This window comes from Mastacembelus armatus, chromosome 3 (assembly GCF_900324485.2).
Source record: "Mastacembelus armatus chromosome 3, fMasArm1.2, whole genome shotgun sequence".
NCBI classification, from domain to species: domain Eukaryota; kingdom Metazoa; phylum Chordata; class Actinopteri; order Synbranchiformes; family Mastacembelidae; genus Mastacembelus; species Mastacembelus armatus.
In genome coordinates this window covers 26,146,818-26,166,029 of record NC_046635.1, presented here as the reverse complement: position 1 = coordinate 26,166,029, position 19,212 = coordinate 26,146,818, and the positions used below count along the sequence as shown (strand labels likewise).

Genomic DNA, 19,212 nt, shown 5'->3' with positions numbered 1-19,212 from the left:
CTGGAATGGTAAATCAAGTTTAAAGTAGAGGAACTGCACAGAGCCCTGACATCAAGCTCATTTAACGATTCTGGGAATTAGTAGTGAATGCTGCTTGTACATCATCTTGTCTGACCATGTTGGAAGTCAAAAGAATTATTAATATACTATATAAACAACTTTTAACAGAGGAGTTTAAACATTTGTTTATTCTGCACCAGATTTTGGAGGGACAGGGGTTTTGGACACTGACCAGTTTACAAACACTCCTGCTGAAACGTGCTGAACTCTTTATTGCCCAGCACTGGTGGCCAACCTCACTAATGCTCTTGCTGCTAAACGGAGCAAATCCTAGCAGCCAGGTTCCAAAATCTTGGAGGAATCCGCAACCTGAAGAGTGTTATAGCAGAGATATTACAGGTCATGGGTTGGACAAAAGTCAGCAGTGATGTGGAATGTTCTGAGCAGATGCTGATCCCCACAATGTAAATCATTAACTTTTAAGACTTGGTTTAAGGTTAGGGTTAGGTAAAGATTTGGGTAAAGGTTGGGGTTACGTGAGTAGTGCTTATGGTTAAAGTGAATGAAAACCTCCAGGAAATTAATGCAAGTCAATGTAAAATCCTCACAAGGAATGAAAACAAATGTGTTTGAGCATGAGAAGAAGTGAGAATGTCAGCCTTCAGATGGGCCTGGTGAGCGACATGTCATATCTGTCATTTCCCTCACTGGAAGCCCCACCTGCTTTCCCACAGTCCTCTTCTCCATGGCCCGATAATGACGCTTAAGAAGGTAATGGTGTAAATGAAAGCTGCTCCCTATCTGCATGTCTCTCTACCTCTCTCTCTCTGGGGAACAAAGAGGCCTTATTATACCTCCCTGTCAGTGTCGCTCTGTGTCTCACCACTGTACAATCACTGTTTTCAGCAGCACTACCAGCATGTGGTAAATGGAGAGAGAGACTGAGGGAGTGAGCAAGACAGGTAGGGAGAGAATGGAAACGTCTCTCTCCAGTAGCAGTATTCAACTCTAGTTATCTAGAAGAGCTTTGTGAGTTTGAAGCGTGCTGTTCGTTTGTTGAAAATGTCTTTGTGTGGAGTTTTTTTTTTTTTCTTAAAGCTTGAACAGGCAGTGTAATTTATTAGAGGCGTGTGTTCACATGACACACAGGAACACACACGCGCACACACACTCCTTAAGTCGAGCGATATCTTCTTATTGGGGAATCTTTCAATAAATCAATGTGACTTTAAACACATTTCCCAGGCGACGCGGCTGACCTGATAAGAAGTGAACTAATCTCTTTTGAGGCTGCCGGGAGAGCTTTGAACCAAATCTACTGTGCATCTATCACCAAGGTTATTTGTCAATGGCTGCTAATCCCAGGTAAATTTCCCTGGTTTTATATCAGGGGTTCTCATGTCTGAAGTTTCTCGGCCTTGGGAAAATAAGAGAGCAGGCTTACAGAAAGTAGGGGAACAAAAGAAATGTTATGGATTTCAACAGCAAAACAATGGCTTAGGGAGGGAAAGGGAGCACAGAGGCAAAAAGGCACAGAGATGGTTCTTAATTATTCTTTACACATCAAAATCAGAAGTGTAATGCATTCACCATACTTTATTTAAAAAAAAGTGGTTACTGTAATGCTTATACAAGACCAAATAAAATGTTGTTTTGATCATGTACACTTTCTTTGGACACTGACAGTCGGCACAGTTGTTTTAAATTATGACTCTCTACTAAATGGTTGCACCGTCCATTTTCTGCTTATAAAGTGAATAAAAAAGAAAACTAAAGGTTATTTAAAACAACAAAAAGTTATATAATAGCCTTATATAATATGTAGTGCAGTCTTCTACCCATGTCCACCGCTTATTCTGTAGAAGGTTTACGGACGCACTGGAAACTGACACTGGGCAAGGGGTGCGGCACCGTCTTGGTAGAACTAAATCATCTGGTCCAGATTTTGAGTGATCAGTCTACTTTTTATGGCTTTTTAAAAAACTAGGTTGACTTGCTTTGAGAGGCCAGACAACTATTTCCTATACATTTATCTCCATATTTTCAGACGTACCAAACCTTCATCATTGTAGAATCAGTTGTAACCAGAAAAAATACTTAGTTAGGTTTGTAAAAGACAAACAAACAAAGAAAGAGTTACTGACCCATCCAAACATAACATTACCCCCAAACCACCACTTTTTTCTGTTGCTAACATGAACCAGAAAAGGTCTGTTTGTGCTAGGAATATTTTGGCTCCTATCAAATTTTGATTGAGCACTAGAGGTGGCTCAGGCAGTTTAAGTACTACAGATTTTTCAAAAAGATACCACAACACAAAATGTACCAAATGATGGAGAAGGCCATTAAGGGGTCAAATGCATCACTATACTAGATGCTCACATAGTTTTAATGTCATCTGTCATGTCTGCACCCACTCAGGGTTAGCGCCGAGCTGCAAGAAGCTGGGCGCTGGTTACATCTGTGTAATTTATGAGCACCCAATTAGCAGAGCACACAAACTAATGATTGTGACCAATGTCTGGTCCACAATATGAAAAATAATGTTCCGCCTTTGCCTATAACATACAGCTTCAACCCACCACACGCACTGTTTGGCAATAAATAATTGATTGGACACATTATTGAAAGTGGGAAGTTTCTGTTTTGCTATTTCTCGTGCTGCACTACCTCATGTGGAAAGAAACCTTTCTTTGATTTCCTTGTTCTCATTTTTTTCTTTTTCATTTTCATCCTGCAACCCTCCCCACACCCCCCTTTTTTTCTTTCCGTCCCTTGAAGTCCCCCCCAAAGTACGCAGAAGATCATGGAAAATCTCTTGGCATATCTGTCATCTGTCACGCTCTCCGATGAACAGTTTTGATCTCTCACTCCTCTGTTTATGGCCGTTGTCAAGCAAAAGGAGCCGTAGCCGAAAGTGCTTACACCAGCGCGTAAATAGTTTGACGTGTGGCTCTGTAACAAAGTTGTGGGAGTAAATAAGGAACCAAACAACCACACAGAATTGCAATTAAGTCGTACGTCTGCATTATGAAATGTTTGGAGCAGCATGATTTCTGCTTGCTCTTTTACATTTCTGAGTCTTGATATCAAAAGTGTGTATTTCTTTGTTCCAGGAAGACTCCTTGACTGTGCGAGATCAAAGGGTCAGTACAGTATATTATGGATAGCACCCAGTTATACACACTCACTCACACAGTTACACTACGCAGTGGGATAGTGGAGCAATATGTGGAATATAATGTGAGTCCTGCTCATTTTTTCCAGTGTGAGGTCATGGTGGTGAAGTCCAGGCGATATGGAGGATTTGCTTGAAAAGACAACTTTCACAGCTGCATGGAACAGGCTTAAAATATCAGCAATAAGATCTATACAGCCTCAATAGTCAGTCAGGACAAGAACTCCCTACAAACACCAGTGCCTGGTGCATATTTTATACACATTTCCCTCAAATTCAGGTTGAAGCTTTTTTGGCATCTTTGGACACCTTGAGACCTACACGGTTTTATGGTAAAGTTCTGTGGGTTTGCACACCCTCTGGCTGCATGTTTGTAATGAATGCAGGACCCACCAGCAAGCTGCTGTGTGTGAAAGTTTTTTTTAAATGTGTCAAAACACAGAATACAAAGCAATCTGCTAACAGGAAAAGACAATTCCACTTTTTCTTGTGCAATTTTTTTAAGAATTAGCAGTGACAACCTCTAAAGTCATTGTTAATCTCAAACAGGCTTTTTGTATTTAGATAAAGTTAAGGGCACTGGATGGGAGTTAGGGAAGGACTGCATTGTTTATGATGTATATAAAAAGACGTTAATAAGAATTTGACAGGACCTTTAAATCTGGACAGGCATATTTATTCAGATTATGGTATTTAGTTATGACAATTGATTTTACTGAACATTTATTCCTTAATCTTTATTTCTGCAGTATTATTACTGTATCATTTCACAGCAATAATACAACCCAAGTATGTTTGATTGCGTAAATGATATGACTTACCACTTTCAAGCAAGTTTCAGTCCATAAAGGATTAAAATACTTATTTGTAGTTTCAGATGATCAGGACTAATGTTTCAGAAGCATTTCTAATAATTTCAAGATTTTGGTTTGTGTGGAAACTTTCCTGTTAGTCTTCAATGTTGACATCTGCAAACAAAAAAGACTGGGGTCTGTACTGGTCTTTAAGACCCATATCAGTTGAACCTAAGTTGAACAAACAAATCAGTTATTGTCCAGAACAGACTGAAGGCAGAGAAAACGACAGAGAGTGAGAGACACAAAAAAGAGAAATAGAGAGCTTTGGGGAAAAGGCAAAGACGAGGAGGAAGAGTGGGGGTGTGTGGGGAGGGGGGTTCGTATATCATAATTATCCCGTTAAGTAACGGCGGAGCGGACTCCCCGGGGGAATTCGTCTTAAATGGAAGATTTGCAAGGAGAACGGGTCAGGGAGAGAGAGAGAAAAACGGCTTCCAGTCGGCAGGAAATCCTGTTTACATTTACATAATCGTATCAACACTCACTCCTTCTTCTTCGTGTCTTTCTTTTGGGTGCCTCTTCAAAAAAAAAAAAAAAAAAAAAAAAAGCAAACAAATGAGGGAGGGCTTTAGGCTGCTCCTTGTCAATGTTTGTTGAGGTTGCTTTTTTTAATTATTTTTGCTTTCTCTTATTTTCTTAAAAGTGCTGCCAGTGCTGGCAAGAACACCTCCTCATTTCTGAAATCTCTTGCCAACACCTCCAACCTCTTGACAATGTCTCTATTTCCACCTCCTAATGTATTCTTTGAGCTGCGTTTGTCAGACCTTTAGCCTCTTTCCCTTGGCATGTTGAAACAAAAAATCAAGAAAAGAAAAAAAAGCTTAAGCATAAATAAGGTATGGCATGCACGGCTGTGTGAGTCTTAATTGAGATCTGCTAAGAGCAGGCAGCAGATGTTTGTAGCAGCAACTGTTGAATCATCAGAGACCACTGAAAGCCTGTGAAACTATGTTAGAAAGAAGCCAGGTGCTCTGCATTTTTTATTTCTCACTTTCTTTGCCTTTTTCCTCTTTAAATCATAGAAAAGCCGAAATGGTGATGTGAAAGTGTGTGTATGGGGAGTCTGCAGGAGGGAGAAATGAGAATCGCAAATATATGAGTTATTACCAATGCTAAATTATTATAAAGTGTCTGCATTTTCATGTATTTGCCAAATAGAAAAAAAGGAAATGAGATATTTCCTATAAGGTGATGGATTTTATAAATTGCAATACAACCATTTACCCCATGATTTACTTAAAATATCTTAACATATAACAGTAGTATCTTTACCTTTAACCTACATTATAACATAGAAGTTTCTTATATGCAATATGTATATTAAAATTGCTGATACCATTTCTATTATATACAGTAATTTTGTAAAATATTGAAACTGAAAACATAACTCATGTAAGGCGAATAACCAACATGATCTGATGCATACAAAGTCATTCTTCACTAACTGTACAACAGGAAATATTTGTAACCAGTATTTCTCTGTTGGAATCACACCTGGCCCAGGTTTTCTATGTGTGAATTAGTTTGAGGCAGTGTGATTAAAAACAGCACTTTTTAAGCCCAATGTGAGCACCAAATGAAGTAGAACAAAATCCCTAAAACAGATTTTGACACAGGCCCTCTTTGTGTTCAGGCCCAAAAGATTAGGTAAAATGCAGCACCTGCCGTAGTTGATATTGTAAGGGGTGAAATGTTCTTAACAAATTTGCTGTACGAATGATCAAATTAATCAAATTATGTTCAAACTGTTCATATCCGGTAAATGCCTATACCTAGGGACTAGGTGTACTCTGTTTTGCCTGGTTTGTACTTCGGCTTTGGTATAACTCCATTTCTTCCATCATTCATTTGTTTATTCCCTCACAGCCCCAAGTGGCTGTAAGGAGACGTGCCAGTGTCCATACACACTGAGCTACAATCCATCCATCCATCCATTATCTATACCCACTTATTCTTTAACCAGGGTCACAGGGATCTGCTGGAGCCTATCCCAGCTCTCTTTGGGTGAAAGGAAGGGGTACACCCTGGACAGGTCACAAACAGGAGACAAACAACCACACACACTCACACTCACTCCTATGGGCAATTAGAGTCACCAATCAACCTGACATACATGTTTTTGGACTGTGGGAGGAAACCAGAGTACCTGGAGAAAACCCACACAAGCACAGGGAGAACATGCAAACTCCACACAGAAAGGCCAGGTTGCGAATCCACAACCTTTTTGTTGTGAGGCAACAGTGCTAACCACTCACCCACCGTGCTGCCCTGAGCTACAATCAGTAGCAGATTATTTATTTCCTGATCTCGTGTTCTTTTACATGATAAAATGCGATGATAATGAGTTATACAACAATGGACTCAGAATAAAGCTGCTCCAGGAAACACTGGAAGTACAAGGTAATTGAGAACTATTTCAGCTTCCATAAATCTTAACAGTCTTGCTTAATAGAGCTTCAACATATGGCAAGTGCCTGCACCTTGATATACTGAATTGATGCCCATGTTACAGTTGCTCACAAAGCCCATATCTCCTCCTGCTATTCCTTTTTGCCGACTCCAACCAACCACCCAGCCCTCAGAGCCTTCTCCATCTTCACATTCTAAATTGCTGTGATTTATTTATTTGTAACACTTGGAGGCTTGGGAGAACTCTCCCTATGCCATGGCAACGATGGGAACCAGTGACAGGTTCTCTGTGATTATAAATGATAACCATGATAGCTTGAGCTGGGTTGCTATTATTTCGCTGTCTGTCATTCTTGTTAATTTCCCTCTGTAGAGACTCGTTTCATCTCAGTATATGCATTTTTTTTTTTTTATCTCTTTTGGGATTCTGCCCAGGCGTCTGTCTTTATATTTCACTTTTTTTGATTTCAATTTACTGGAGTTTAAGTAATGTAAATATTTTAAATGATGTCATTGTACTGATGTCAGAATCCATATTTAATAAAAGGCCTGATACTTTGACTTCATTATTTGCAGATGAGATTTATTACTTTACCCATATTTTCTAGCTTTCTGTCTCTGACTTAGTATTATAGACTTTAGCTGAGTAACACACTTTCTGTTGCTCTATATATTCATATTGCCCTATATAATATTGCCCTATTTGCTGCAGTGTCTCTGTCTCATTTCCTCCATACTGTGTCATCACACTCTTTTTGCCTGTCTACCTCTTCTACTTTTACAGTCAAATAGGTGGGTCTGGGGACATATTTCAGTGGTCGATCTGCAGACTCCTTCTTCTTTCCATCTCCCACCTGGTTTCATGCCACAGTGAATTAGTAACCAGATATGTCACCACCACCGTGCTGGTGTGGCTAACACTGCACGCTTCTGGGAGGGCCGCGGCATGCAGATTAGCACCTACAATTAATACAATTGACTCGCAGGAAGGACGTCTGTTCTCTTGTGTTTTGTAGTTTATTGGTGCTGCACTTCAAAACCAAGCAAAAGCCAAGATGTTCGTGGGGCCCAATAAAGGTTTATGTGTCCGTGTGTATGTGTTAAGATTTGTCAGTGCAAAGACCCATGTCATGGAAATTGAATTTCAATTCTGAAGGTCATGACAGGGTACCACATAAATGTCAGGTCTTGACTGACGTTGTAAAAAAGCCCTAAACATCATGCATGTCGCTGATTCAAATTGGTTTATACTTTTAGTCCCACCATCAGCTCATAGAGTTAATTTTCCTATTACATCAAATAAATTAACTGATTCTTTCCTGTCATCTTCTTCAGTGTCATTATATTTGTAGTTCCTAAATAACAGCAGATTATTGTAGATTTTGTCTCTTCTTTTCATCTCAATCAGCTGTAAAGAAATAAAGTAGACATTATAGAAATATAAGAAAGGCGAGAAATACCAGCCACAGCAAAAAAGCAAACGGAAGTAGTGTAATGTAAGTTGAAACACACTTAATAACAGATAATCACATAAAGAAACTCTGTGAAGTGAGATTTAAAAGCCATGCATATTGCTCAGGAAGGTTTTTTCAAAGCCTACAAGCCCTGATGGAAAAGACAAACCCAATTTGTTAAAGTACACTTTTACATTCCACTACAGCGCTGTAGTGCACTGGCTCTTATTATACAGCTGAGGGCACTAATACAAGTATCCACTGGCATGGCCTTTAGCTTTTGTCCATAACTCATGGAATGAAAGAAGTACTGTAGTTGTAACACTTGGCTTTCCAAAAGTAAAAAAAGAAAAGTAAGAAGAAAAAAAAGAAAGCAGCCTCACACCCTAACCCCATCCTGCCCCCTGAACGCCTGAACGTGAAGACAACGTGGAGTTATGGGATGACACTGTAGAAAGCTGTGAATACACATTGCCACACCCAGAACAGACGAAATATTTAAGAAAGAAAAGACGTTCTCCAAAATAGCAGCCTTCATTTGATCTTGATAGAACCAGGGCACATGGATAATCTGGAAGTCTAATGATTTATTTGCCTCTTTTTTTATCATTCCCTCTCTCTCTTTTACATTAGGCTACAGGCTTTTTCAAAGCACAGTGTGTCACAAGCATTTAAGATGTGGCCTTTTTTCCCCTGCACATTCCAACGCCATTATGTTACATTGTTGCTGAATAAAAGGCTGTATTATGTTCCAGCCCCCCCAGTAAAAGGGCAGAAGTGGACCCAGTTTTTATCTGCTGAACGAATCAATCAGGATTATGTCAGCTGAAAAGAATCACAGACAGCAGTCGCCAGGCACTGTGTCTCTGTGTCTGAGTGTGTGTTAGTGTGTACATCCCCCTTCTCTGTGTGCAAAGGATGGGAGATGGGAAATTTGCAGTGGAGGAAAGCACTTGTTGGTTATGAACATGCCCGGCTTGGTGACAGAGATGTCATTTGGGGTCTAAAAAGCAAGAGGATTTTTTTTCTATTTATGTATTTACCCACTCCCCCTCAACCCACCCCTTTCTCCTCCTCTGTGGGAGGATTGGAAGGGCACTAATTATCATTTCAGCAGAAATGATTAGGAGATCAAACAGGGATCGAATGCCATTTCCTTCCATTAATGCAGGGGGTTTAGAGTGCCTGTCATGGCTTGGCTTGTCCTAGGGCCTGTGGAGAAAAAAAATAACAGGGGGAGAAAGAGGGAAGAATGGAGGATAGAGAAAAGGCTTAAGAGGAAGGGAACGAGGGAGGGACAGGACGGGACAGGGGTTTGGCAACAAAAGGAGAGAAGAGCTATTCAGTTAAAAGGCCAATGGATTTTGCAAGTGTAAGTTGAAGACCAGAAAACCATCACTTGAATAGGGAACAATTTATTTTTCTAGTGAGATTTTGTGAAAATCGGTACAGAACCAGAGCTCGGACAAAGTAAAGGAGTGACACTGTTGCACGTTTTGACATTTTAATCCACGGCATTGCTTTTAACTGCTGAACGCTGGGACAGATCTTTCGGAGGCTTCCATGTGGCATTCTTTACAGCAGACCTGCCATATGACTTTCACATGCTATACCTTTTAAATCAATATCCTGTGATACTATCATGTGCTTCCTATCAAGATTCAACTTTGAAAGTTTCAGACTAAACAGAAAACCTGATCATAAACAAGTGATGCTGAATTGGCACCTAACAAAGTTCGATGTTTCCACTAGAAGATCAAAGAGACTCGAAGTTGATGTCTGGAAGATTACCAAGGAACAGAGAAGCAAAGGGCCAAAATGGAGAGTGCCGATGAGGTTGTGATTGTTTCAGCATGTCAGATGAGAGAAATGTCAAAGAGAATGTGAGAGATGACCTCTGTGTTCATCGCCCATTAATGACCCTGCAGCTCCCAGCTTCATTTTCCCTCTCATCAAAAACATTAAAAAAAAACATTTCCTCCTGTCTCCAATAGTCATTTCCCCCCGCATTGTATTTATGTATTGAAAAAAAAAAGGTAATAGATCAAGCACATTCCATTATTCTCTTATAAGATCATTAGCAAATATAATTAGATATGAAAGAAAGTAATTTGGAGAGGAGAGGGGAGAAAAGCGCTATCAGGCAGAGAAGACAGATTGTAGCATCAGAGTGTTTGGGCTTAAATTGCTCAGCGGAGGTATTATCAAGCCAGCAATCTTTTAGCCTCAGAAATAGTTTTGGAGACAGAGAGCAAAAGATAGAAAGAGGCCACTAACATTCACTTCATTGTGTTTCCCCAATTGCAATCATTCTTTTTTATATTTTACTTGTGTTCTTTTTTCTCCCTCTGAATCTTTCTATCCTGTCATACGCATCACCTCATACTAGACCCGAGAGTTTGCAGCAAAACAAAACTGAGTTTATAAAAAGAAAACAACTTGACATGGAGTCATCACACACGTATACACACACAAAAAAGCACATTATCACAGACAACAGAAAACAGGTAACCTTTTTACTCACTTCTTGCACATATTGATTTAGCTTTTGTATTATTTTTGCAACTTTAAAAAACAGAAATAACACACAAGTTGCGTTCCGCCTTGAAGTCGCTTCGTGAGCAACCTTTTCGCTGCACAGCTTGTCTCGTCTCTCTTGCGCCCCCACCCCCCCAACCCGCACAAAGGAGTTTTTCGTCACTCTTTGTTGCACCTTAACACCATTCTCTGTTTGTCTAATAGGGATCTGAGTCGAAAGCAGACTGAGAGCACAACAATCCTGCTGTGTTTCACCACAAATTTGCTTTTTTTACCCCTCACCCCTTCTTCTTTAGTAGTGCTTTGAGGGATTGGTGAGGGAGGGGGAAGAGGGTGGGAAGAGTGCAAAGGAGGGGTGGCAGGGTGGATGTGGATTTTTCTAGTCTTTTGTGCGAATCACAGGGAATGGTAACTATAAACATCCTGTATTCATTAAAACCATCTAAAAATACAATTTTGGAGAGGGGGGGGGGGGGGGGGGTGCTCACTTCCTCGTCGCTCCTCCTCGGTGTATACAAGCAGGCCGTGTTATGCCTGGTGCCGCTCATATTTACATATTTATAAATACTGGGCTGTACAATGAGACAGGGCTGTGCCAAGAACAACACTTTTCTGCTAGTGAAGGCCCGGAAGCCTGGGATAGGGAACAAAGCAGTCCTAGTCACCTTCAGTGGCAGAGAGAGGGTTCACAGAGCTCAACTTTACACACTGGAGAAGGACAGAGATTAGGACCAATGATGCATTGCAAGCAGGCTACTTTTGATGCCTGTTTTTTTTGTGAAAAATTAAAAATAAAATACCCTTTTTCATCCAGCCACCTGTATTCCAATTCATTTAATATGAGGCTACAGACTTTCCTTAGCGGCTTAAAACACAAGCTCTTGTAGGGGCTCCCAAACTGGTCACCAGCTGTGGCCAGGGCAATCAAGAATGCCAATTACAGGAAATAAAGAAAGATCAAACATAAATCTGAAATAAATCATAAATCCTAGAATCATAATATGATTCCCTTTTTGTTAATTAATTTGCGACCCATAAATCTATCACCCAGGTTGGGCACAGCTGCACGAATGGTATCTAGTCGCTTTTACGATACTTTGTGCACCTCAAACAAACTTCCTTTAGACAAGCATGTACTTCTGGAGCTTTAATTAAGCGTGGACAAAATGTCAGGATTGTCAAAACACTGTATCAGTGAACCGTAATGGTCATCAGTAAAGTAAAGTATATACTCAGTGCTTCTTACTGGTTTTGGCTTTATTCAGAAATGCTGTACAGATATTCCACACCACCAGTCTCAATAATCATGAATGCTTAACTGCAAAATGCAGCGTTTATGTGATGAGTGCCTGTTGTGTGCTGCTATTAATGCTAGGTGATACCTCTGAGACCACACACTCACACTTATTAACACACACAGTCCACCGTATCCCAAGGCAGTCTCAGACACATGCTCACAGTGCAGTGGTATGCCATTGTTCCATCCTCCTCCCCATTTATCCATTCTGTTAAGCATGACACATGTATTAACAGTGGATGGATCCTGGAGCTGTGGGTCCTCACACCATATGTTTTCCTCTTTCTAGGTCCTCTCTTCCCCAATAACCACCCGTCTCCATCTGCTATCTCGCAGCACACCACAAGAGGGAGTACTTGCTCTTTCTTATGTGACTACTGTGGCGATATGGGCGTGTTGATTGGTGCTTCACTGCTTTCTCTTTGTATACATATGAGACAATAGTTAGGTATTTTTATTGAGGCAAATTTTTATTACTGTCATATCACTATCCTGTTGCCATCATCTATGCACATGACATCAATCCCCCCAAGAAGGACAGAATCGTTGAAGGAAACAAATAGATAAGACTTGCATTCATGTGATAAATGAATGCCAGGCAGGTTTTCTGTGTCTGTGAGGTGCATCTGCCGTCTGCCCGAATGGGAAATTAAAAACTGTGAGGGGAAGTTATGCTAAATCTATAAAGTTGGCCAGGAAATCGCTCCCCCTTCGCAGCGGCAGTTGTTTGGGGAGAAGGAGCACCATGCTTAAATAATAACATTCCAGGTGGCTTAGTTAATGAACAGTGAAAATCAAATATGGGACCTAATCTGGAGCTCGTTACAGGAAGTTTCTTTACAGGGAAGTCAAAGGCAGGAAGTGCCCTTGGGAAGGGACCAGACACTTTTTGAAGCTTCAAAACATGAAAACTTTAATTTTGGTTTATTTAGTTATGATGCTTTTTATACAGAAATTGTAAAAAATGTTGTAAATAAATTTAAATGTTAGGAACATGAAGAAATTATGTTTAATAGTGGCTTTTTTAGTTTTGTTTTTTTTTTCAGTGTGTTTAAGCAAATTATTTTCTAATTTAGTTATGACTTTTAGTATGGAAATGTTGAAACTGAATCGCTGAATATCAACAGAGAAATTGCTGCTCTAAATGAATCTATGCTTGTGTCTTTTTTACTGTCTTAGCTTGCCATCTTGTGGTGAAAGTTGGTTATGAACTCATATCCCTCACTAGTGAGGAATTTTAATCTGAGATGAATAGCGTTATTGAAGAGAAAATCCCAGTTAGCTTATTTTCTTTGATGTACATTCACAACTAGTCATGTTAATAGTGTTTTGAATAATACAGAATATATTATCACTATTGTCATTATTATTATTATTATTATTATTATTAGTAGTAGTAGTAGTAGTAGTAGTAGTAGTAGTAGTGGTGGTAGTAGTAATATTGTTATTATTGCGGTTGTTATTATTATATAAGTGTTCATTAGGTGTTTCATCACAATAACAAAGGTATCGGTAATGATCCTTCTGTATCACTGTGGCCATCAGAAATAAGTAACATGCAGTATTAAATGCAGAAGCTCTTATGAGACATACAGTAAAGTAAATGTTGATGGCACAGTTTTTCTCTCCACGCACAGACAGCTAGAGAGTTATTACTTAGTGCTGAATCTAAGAGATGCTTTATCATCTTATTAGCTCTTTATTTTTCCCTCTGTTACAGCAGCACTTCCTTTCATTTTGATATCCATTTCCATCCTTGCGAAAGCACAGCTCAAATAAAGCCGTGTTTTAATTTGGTTTTGTCAGATTCATAACGCCACTTTAAAAGAACATGACATGCAAATGTGTTCAGCAGTGTTTTATTGCAAAATAATTTTCTAAGAAGTTGCTGAGGGAATGAAAGTGTAGAAAACGGGGGAATGGGGGGGCAGGGACAACTTGTATTATTTAGTGGCCGCTGCTGTGGGACCTAATTACAGTTATGTATTTCTTACTGTCTCACCAAGTTGTCAAACTTTTTTTTATTAGAATTATTCACTTTTCTTCTCACCCACTGTCACACTTCCTGTCACACTTATTGAGCCAACCAACTTGCTTGTAACAAGTATGAAACTACTCCAGTTGTCATAACCATAATGTGTTAGCGTCTCATCATTTTAGAAATGATTATTTCACTGAGAATGCTATCACAATCTCAGAGTGTAAGATCCTGTGTATAGAAGAAGCAAAAATAAAATTAGGAAGAAATAAATGCTGGATTTGTAAAGCAGATGTAGCAAAATAATGAAAGCTTTGCTGACCTTGCTTATGCAATGAGTAACTTCTTATTTTGCTAATACTTGCAGTGACTGTCGTAGGAGGTAGCAAGATGCATAGAATAACAGGAACAGAGTGCAATGCAAACTGAAAAGTGCTGCAGTAAGAAAGTTACACTTCTGATTAATATGTGAAATGAGTATATTTTAATGTATTTTACTGTATTATGTTCCTGTTATTTTGTCCACTCTATGTGTTTCAAAATGAACCATATATTGTATAGTATATTGCATCTGAATCCAGGTGAAACTTTTTAAAGTCTCCGTTCTTTGAATTTAACAATTACAAATTTCTTTTTGGTTTTATCTGTCTGGGATTGGAGTCATACTCCTTTAATGTTTTAACCACTAATGTGAACCAGTGGGAGTGAATTGCATTTTCTTTGTGGGGGAATCAGTTTTAAAAACCACAACAACAACAACAACTGTATTTCAGTCCATAGACCTATTTCAGTACAGTTTTCATTGGGGATACCTTATACCAACCAAAAAAATCCAACTTGAGTTTTTCAATGCCATGAACCCTACAAATAAAATTTCAATCATATATGTTGTATTGAAGGTGAAACTCAGACTCAAAATGTGGACATTTAAACCAAGACTACATATTTTTTTTGTAATAATCAATTAAATTTGTTAACGTTTGACACGATTTGTTAGGGACATCTGTGCAAAACTAACAGTCAATCCATCCTTTTGGCCCCAATGACCGTATAATGCAATGCTGAGGGTGTGTGTGTGTGTGTGTGTGTGATGCAGAGTGGGGTCCGTTTGTTGGGTCCGTGGTGCTAATCTGCCTCTTTCTCTCTCATTGGCTGTAGTGCATCTGTGGGTGGGAGAGGAGGACCAGCCCATGACCCATGACCCCGCGCTGATCCACGACACCAACCATCTTAACAGAGACCTTAACCACCCTAACAACCATAACCTAGGCGACCCTGAGGGGCTGGACGCCCACGCTGTAAACAAAGACTAACAGCCTACATCGGAGCAAGGCAGGATGATGAGAATGAGGATGATGATGAAGGCAATGATGAGGAGGAAGATGAAGGATAAATGGAGGAATACACTATAACAAAGACTTTATTTAAGATAAAAAAAAAAAACACATACTACCGTCAGAGTCAAGAGAAGGCGAAAACTATATGAAGGAAAGTTTTGGGAGGTCCCTTTTGGGACAGATTTGCGAGATGGACCTAATGACTTTTGCAAGCATCTTTGGACACTAAGCAAAGTGATAGCAACTTTCCTGTTTTGTCTCCTGTGGTCTGAATGCCCCTTGTCTTTGTTGTCTTATATCTTATACAAAGTTTTGTTTTTCTTTTGATGAAACTACCTGTCTGATTAGCACTTACTGTAACTGGTCCCACAATTTCTGATACATTCCTCGAGCTAGAAAAGTCTTTTTTTTAATTAGGACTGAAGTGTAGTGCTTAATTAATGCTTTCAAAGACTTCCCTCCTGTTAAATGAAGAAGACAGTTATTTAAGTCTACGGACCACCATTATATTGTACCTGGAATGTATTCTACTGTAGAAGAGAAACTCAACTTTACCAGACTGTTGACAGAGACCAAGCGCAATTTTCTGTCAGACCAGCTACTTCTGGCTCTCCTATCAGCTGTCATAGAGGCACTGTTTATGTCCCATTGCCATGCATCACATGGATTACAGTTAACAAAAGATAGGGCACCATATGACAATCTGCATTTGCTTCCAGAAATAATGTGGTACTGCTGGTAGAAAAACAAACACATAGTTGACTTTTGGTGGTGGTGCTAAAGATATTTGTGAATAAGACAGAATTTTCAAACTGGCCTGAATGTACTTATTATATTAAACCCCCCTCCATAACCAAGTCTACAGGCCTTTACTCTGCTATATGGCGGCTCAGTTTCTCTATTTTTCTTTTTCTCTATCATTCAAATGGCACCCACAGACACTTAATGTACATAGAAAGATATACAGTAGTTTAAAAAAGTGAAAACAAACATTTTAAAACATTTGTGACAAGGGAAAGCAAAGATGTGACAGTAGTTTGCACGGCCACATTCTGAACAGGTAGGCAACAGAAAAGAATTAAAAAAGAAAAAGATCTCAAAAACAATGAAAAGGGGAAGTGTCTTTCCTTATCACCCTCCACCCCTTTCTCTTCATCTCTCATGTCAACCTCAAGGACTTTAGTGTTGCAGATGTTTGTAAAATACTGCCACCAATCATTGTTGCACAGTGTTACTGACTACTGAAAATGGTTTGATGTATTTACTTTAAGATGAGAAAAAAAGAACAAAAAACTGGAAAAAAGACATATTGTGTATAGCCTTAGATACAAGTCATCTGTTATTGCTTCTACAAAGCTATGTAGCTGTGCTAGACTGTAGGATGTAGGGTTGATTTTATTTTTCATTTTTATATGTACTGTACATTAATTCCTTCTCCATTTACTGATAAAAAAAGAGCAAAAAGATGACAATCGTCTCCTGTGCTGCAAACATAATTGCCCCCATATATACAGAATCCATTATGAATAGAGGGACTTTATCCTTTCTTATTTCTTTCATTTGTTTTGGTTCTCAGAAGTATTTTGCACTGTGATAGTATTATAAATCCAACCTATACAGTACAAAACTAGCTAACTAACTAAACTGAAGGTGTGTGTTCGTGTGTCCCTTGGCATTGTGAAATGTTTCTACGTAATTTTTTGTGAACCCAGAGAAAAATTCTAATGCGGTATGTACAGTCCAAATATAATACATCCTTTTTTTAGTTTGATCAACCTCTATACTCTATGTGGCTTTGACAAGTTGTTACCCACATTTCTTTTGTATGCAAATCCCCTTTTGACCTGCAGCATAGGCCCATTACTGCTTTAGCCTGGGTAATAGTCACTCCTCCAGTTTCAAACTTGAAGAGATTTTGCTGCAGTACAACATCTGATTTTTTTTTATTTATGTAGATTACAATTAACCATTCTTTCAATTTCTATATGCCAGGAAAAGAGGGGATTCAAAACTAAAATAATCAGTAAGACATATGAGAAGTTAGACATAATGGTTGTAGGGAAATGTAACAGGGTGTTTGAAGGGAGGAATTCTGGAAATGGGGTTTGAGTGAACCAATCAGACAGATCCTGCTGGAGGCACTGACCAATGGCTTTGACCTCTGACCCTATCTCTGTTTTCCAGTGGTGTAAAGATGAGAGATTAATGGTGAGAGTCTCGCTTGGGCTCTCTCCTTCTCTGAACCAGCTATAATGAGCATTCCACTCTACATATTATGTACAAAACCTGTCTTGTGAGCTGAACACTCTTTATGTTTTGCTGTATCCTCATGGCAGATGCTTCGTTTTGTAACTACTGAACTGTACTTATAATAAAAATAAAACGTATTCAAACTAAAAAAAAAAAAGGATTGTCACAGAGCAACGGCCTGTTTCATGTTTTTAATTTCTTCATTTCTGACAAACTGAGAATCAGGAAGGCAAGCTGCTGAGCTGAAGTGCCACTGTGTGATCAGGAGTGGGTGAAGTGTTTTGAGAGTCACTTCCAATACAACTTATTATCTCTCAGTAAATTTAAGCGTCACAGACTGTGGTCATGATGTTGAATACATACAGCTAAATTACTGTCTGCTTCACTTTGTGTATCTAAGGTGCTCATAAAATAACTACAGTGAAACAATATGGGGGTGAATCACATGAACATGTTCCAGAGTGCCCCACAATGCAAAATGTAAAGAGAAGACATTTAAATTTCAGCAAATCACTTTGTCTCCTAGAAATTAAATGTATATACTATTTGTGTGCTTGTTGTGTGCTTTGTATCTTTGGCAATCATACAAACCACACAACTGTTAGACCAGAACCTGTGGTTCACATCCGCTCTCTACGTGGATAGGTTCAGGCTATATATATATATATATATTAATATATATATATATATATGTGTGTGTGTGTGTGTGTATATATATACTAGGTTAGGTTGGGGGTTAGAGGTCAACCACCCAAAACAAGGGGAAAGAATCTCATTAGATCTATATTAATACAAATGCGTCTGTATGTGTGTGAAGATGTACCTTCACACATACAATGGTTGCAAGTCGAAATAGTTTCCGTATCATAACAGTAAAAATGACAAATCTCCCACACATCAAAAGTTAACTCCAATACAAAGTTCCCTCCCCACACAGCACAGCCAGTTCAGCTGACTCTGCTTTTCAAAGGAAGAAATATTTTACAGTTTCATTGCTTCCCTCTGTCATCTGAAACCTGATCTGCACCACACTGATGGAATCCGTATTTGTGTTAACCTAGCATCAGAACCCCAAAGGCCACTGATCTGCTGGGAGGCTGCCCAGGTCAATGCCTGACTAATTTTTAAACGGATCAGCTGCACTGCACCAGATGTGGGGGGCCTCAAGCCACGAATCTACTGAGTCTGTTCTCAATAAAATATACATCCGGAGAACGTAACTATTTGACTGGTTTATAGCTACACACACACACACGTCACCAAAAGAAGGATGTATCAGATGGCTGGATATGAGCCTGAGCAAGAACAATCATGACATTACCCGCTTTGCCTGTTTGTGTGTTTATGTTTTGTGTGTGTGCGCATTGTAAATTTTGGCTGCATGTGTATTTGCATGTGGGGTTGTGGGCATGCAGGCATAAATGTGTGTATATAAATTTGAGTTGGTGTGTGTCTCCTTGTAAGGGTGCACATGTGTCTGATTAAAGAACACATTAGGTCATCTTTCATTCCATCCGGCCTGTCGTGTGTGTGCACGCGTGAGAGTGTGTGTGTGCATACAAGTTGCTGTTTGTTGTTCCGCTGAGCTGTTCAAACATTTGAAAGACCTCTTTCACAGTGTGATGAACACCACTCTTTGCCCTTCATTTAACTTCTTCTCCCATCATTTGCTTTGTCTCTCCTCCTGTCTTTCATTTCTGCCCCTCTCTTTTCAGTATCCATTTCCTCTCATTTTACTCCATGGCATCTTGTGCAGCCGTGTGTGTAAGCACATGTTTGTGCATGCATGCTGGCGTGTTTTATAATTCTCTGTGTGCGTCTACATGTGGATTGATGTGTTTAAGATGCTGCTCTGCAGCGGTTGCTGTTGTGCCAGCATTTGGTTGGTCGTTGGGCAGATGGTGACCTCCTGAT

General features: G+C 39.4%; 1 protein-coding gene across 3 annotated transcripts in view; it reads left to right on the top strand.

Annotated features, from left to right (window-relative positions):
- The window catches only part of znf536 (zinc finger protein 536), a 133,325-nt gene that overhangs the window by 97,757 nt on the left and 16,356 nt on the right, over positions 1 to 19,212 (top strand). The window contains exon 4 of one of the 3 annotated variants that reach the window (XM_026294157.1): positions 14,870 to 17,372. The exons of the other annotated variants lie outside the window; for them this stretch is intronic. Within the exon in view, the coding sequence (XP_026149942.1) occupies positions 14,870 to 15,024 (155 nt within the window). The 3' untranslated portion in view covers positions 15,025 to 17,372. Of the gene's footprint in view, positions 1 to 14,869; positions 17,373 to 19,212 lie in introns of those variants that run through there. 3 annotated transcript variants of the gene reach the window in all.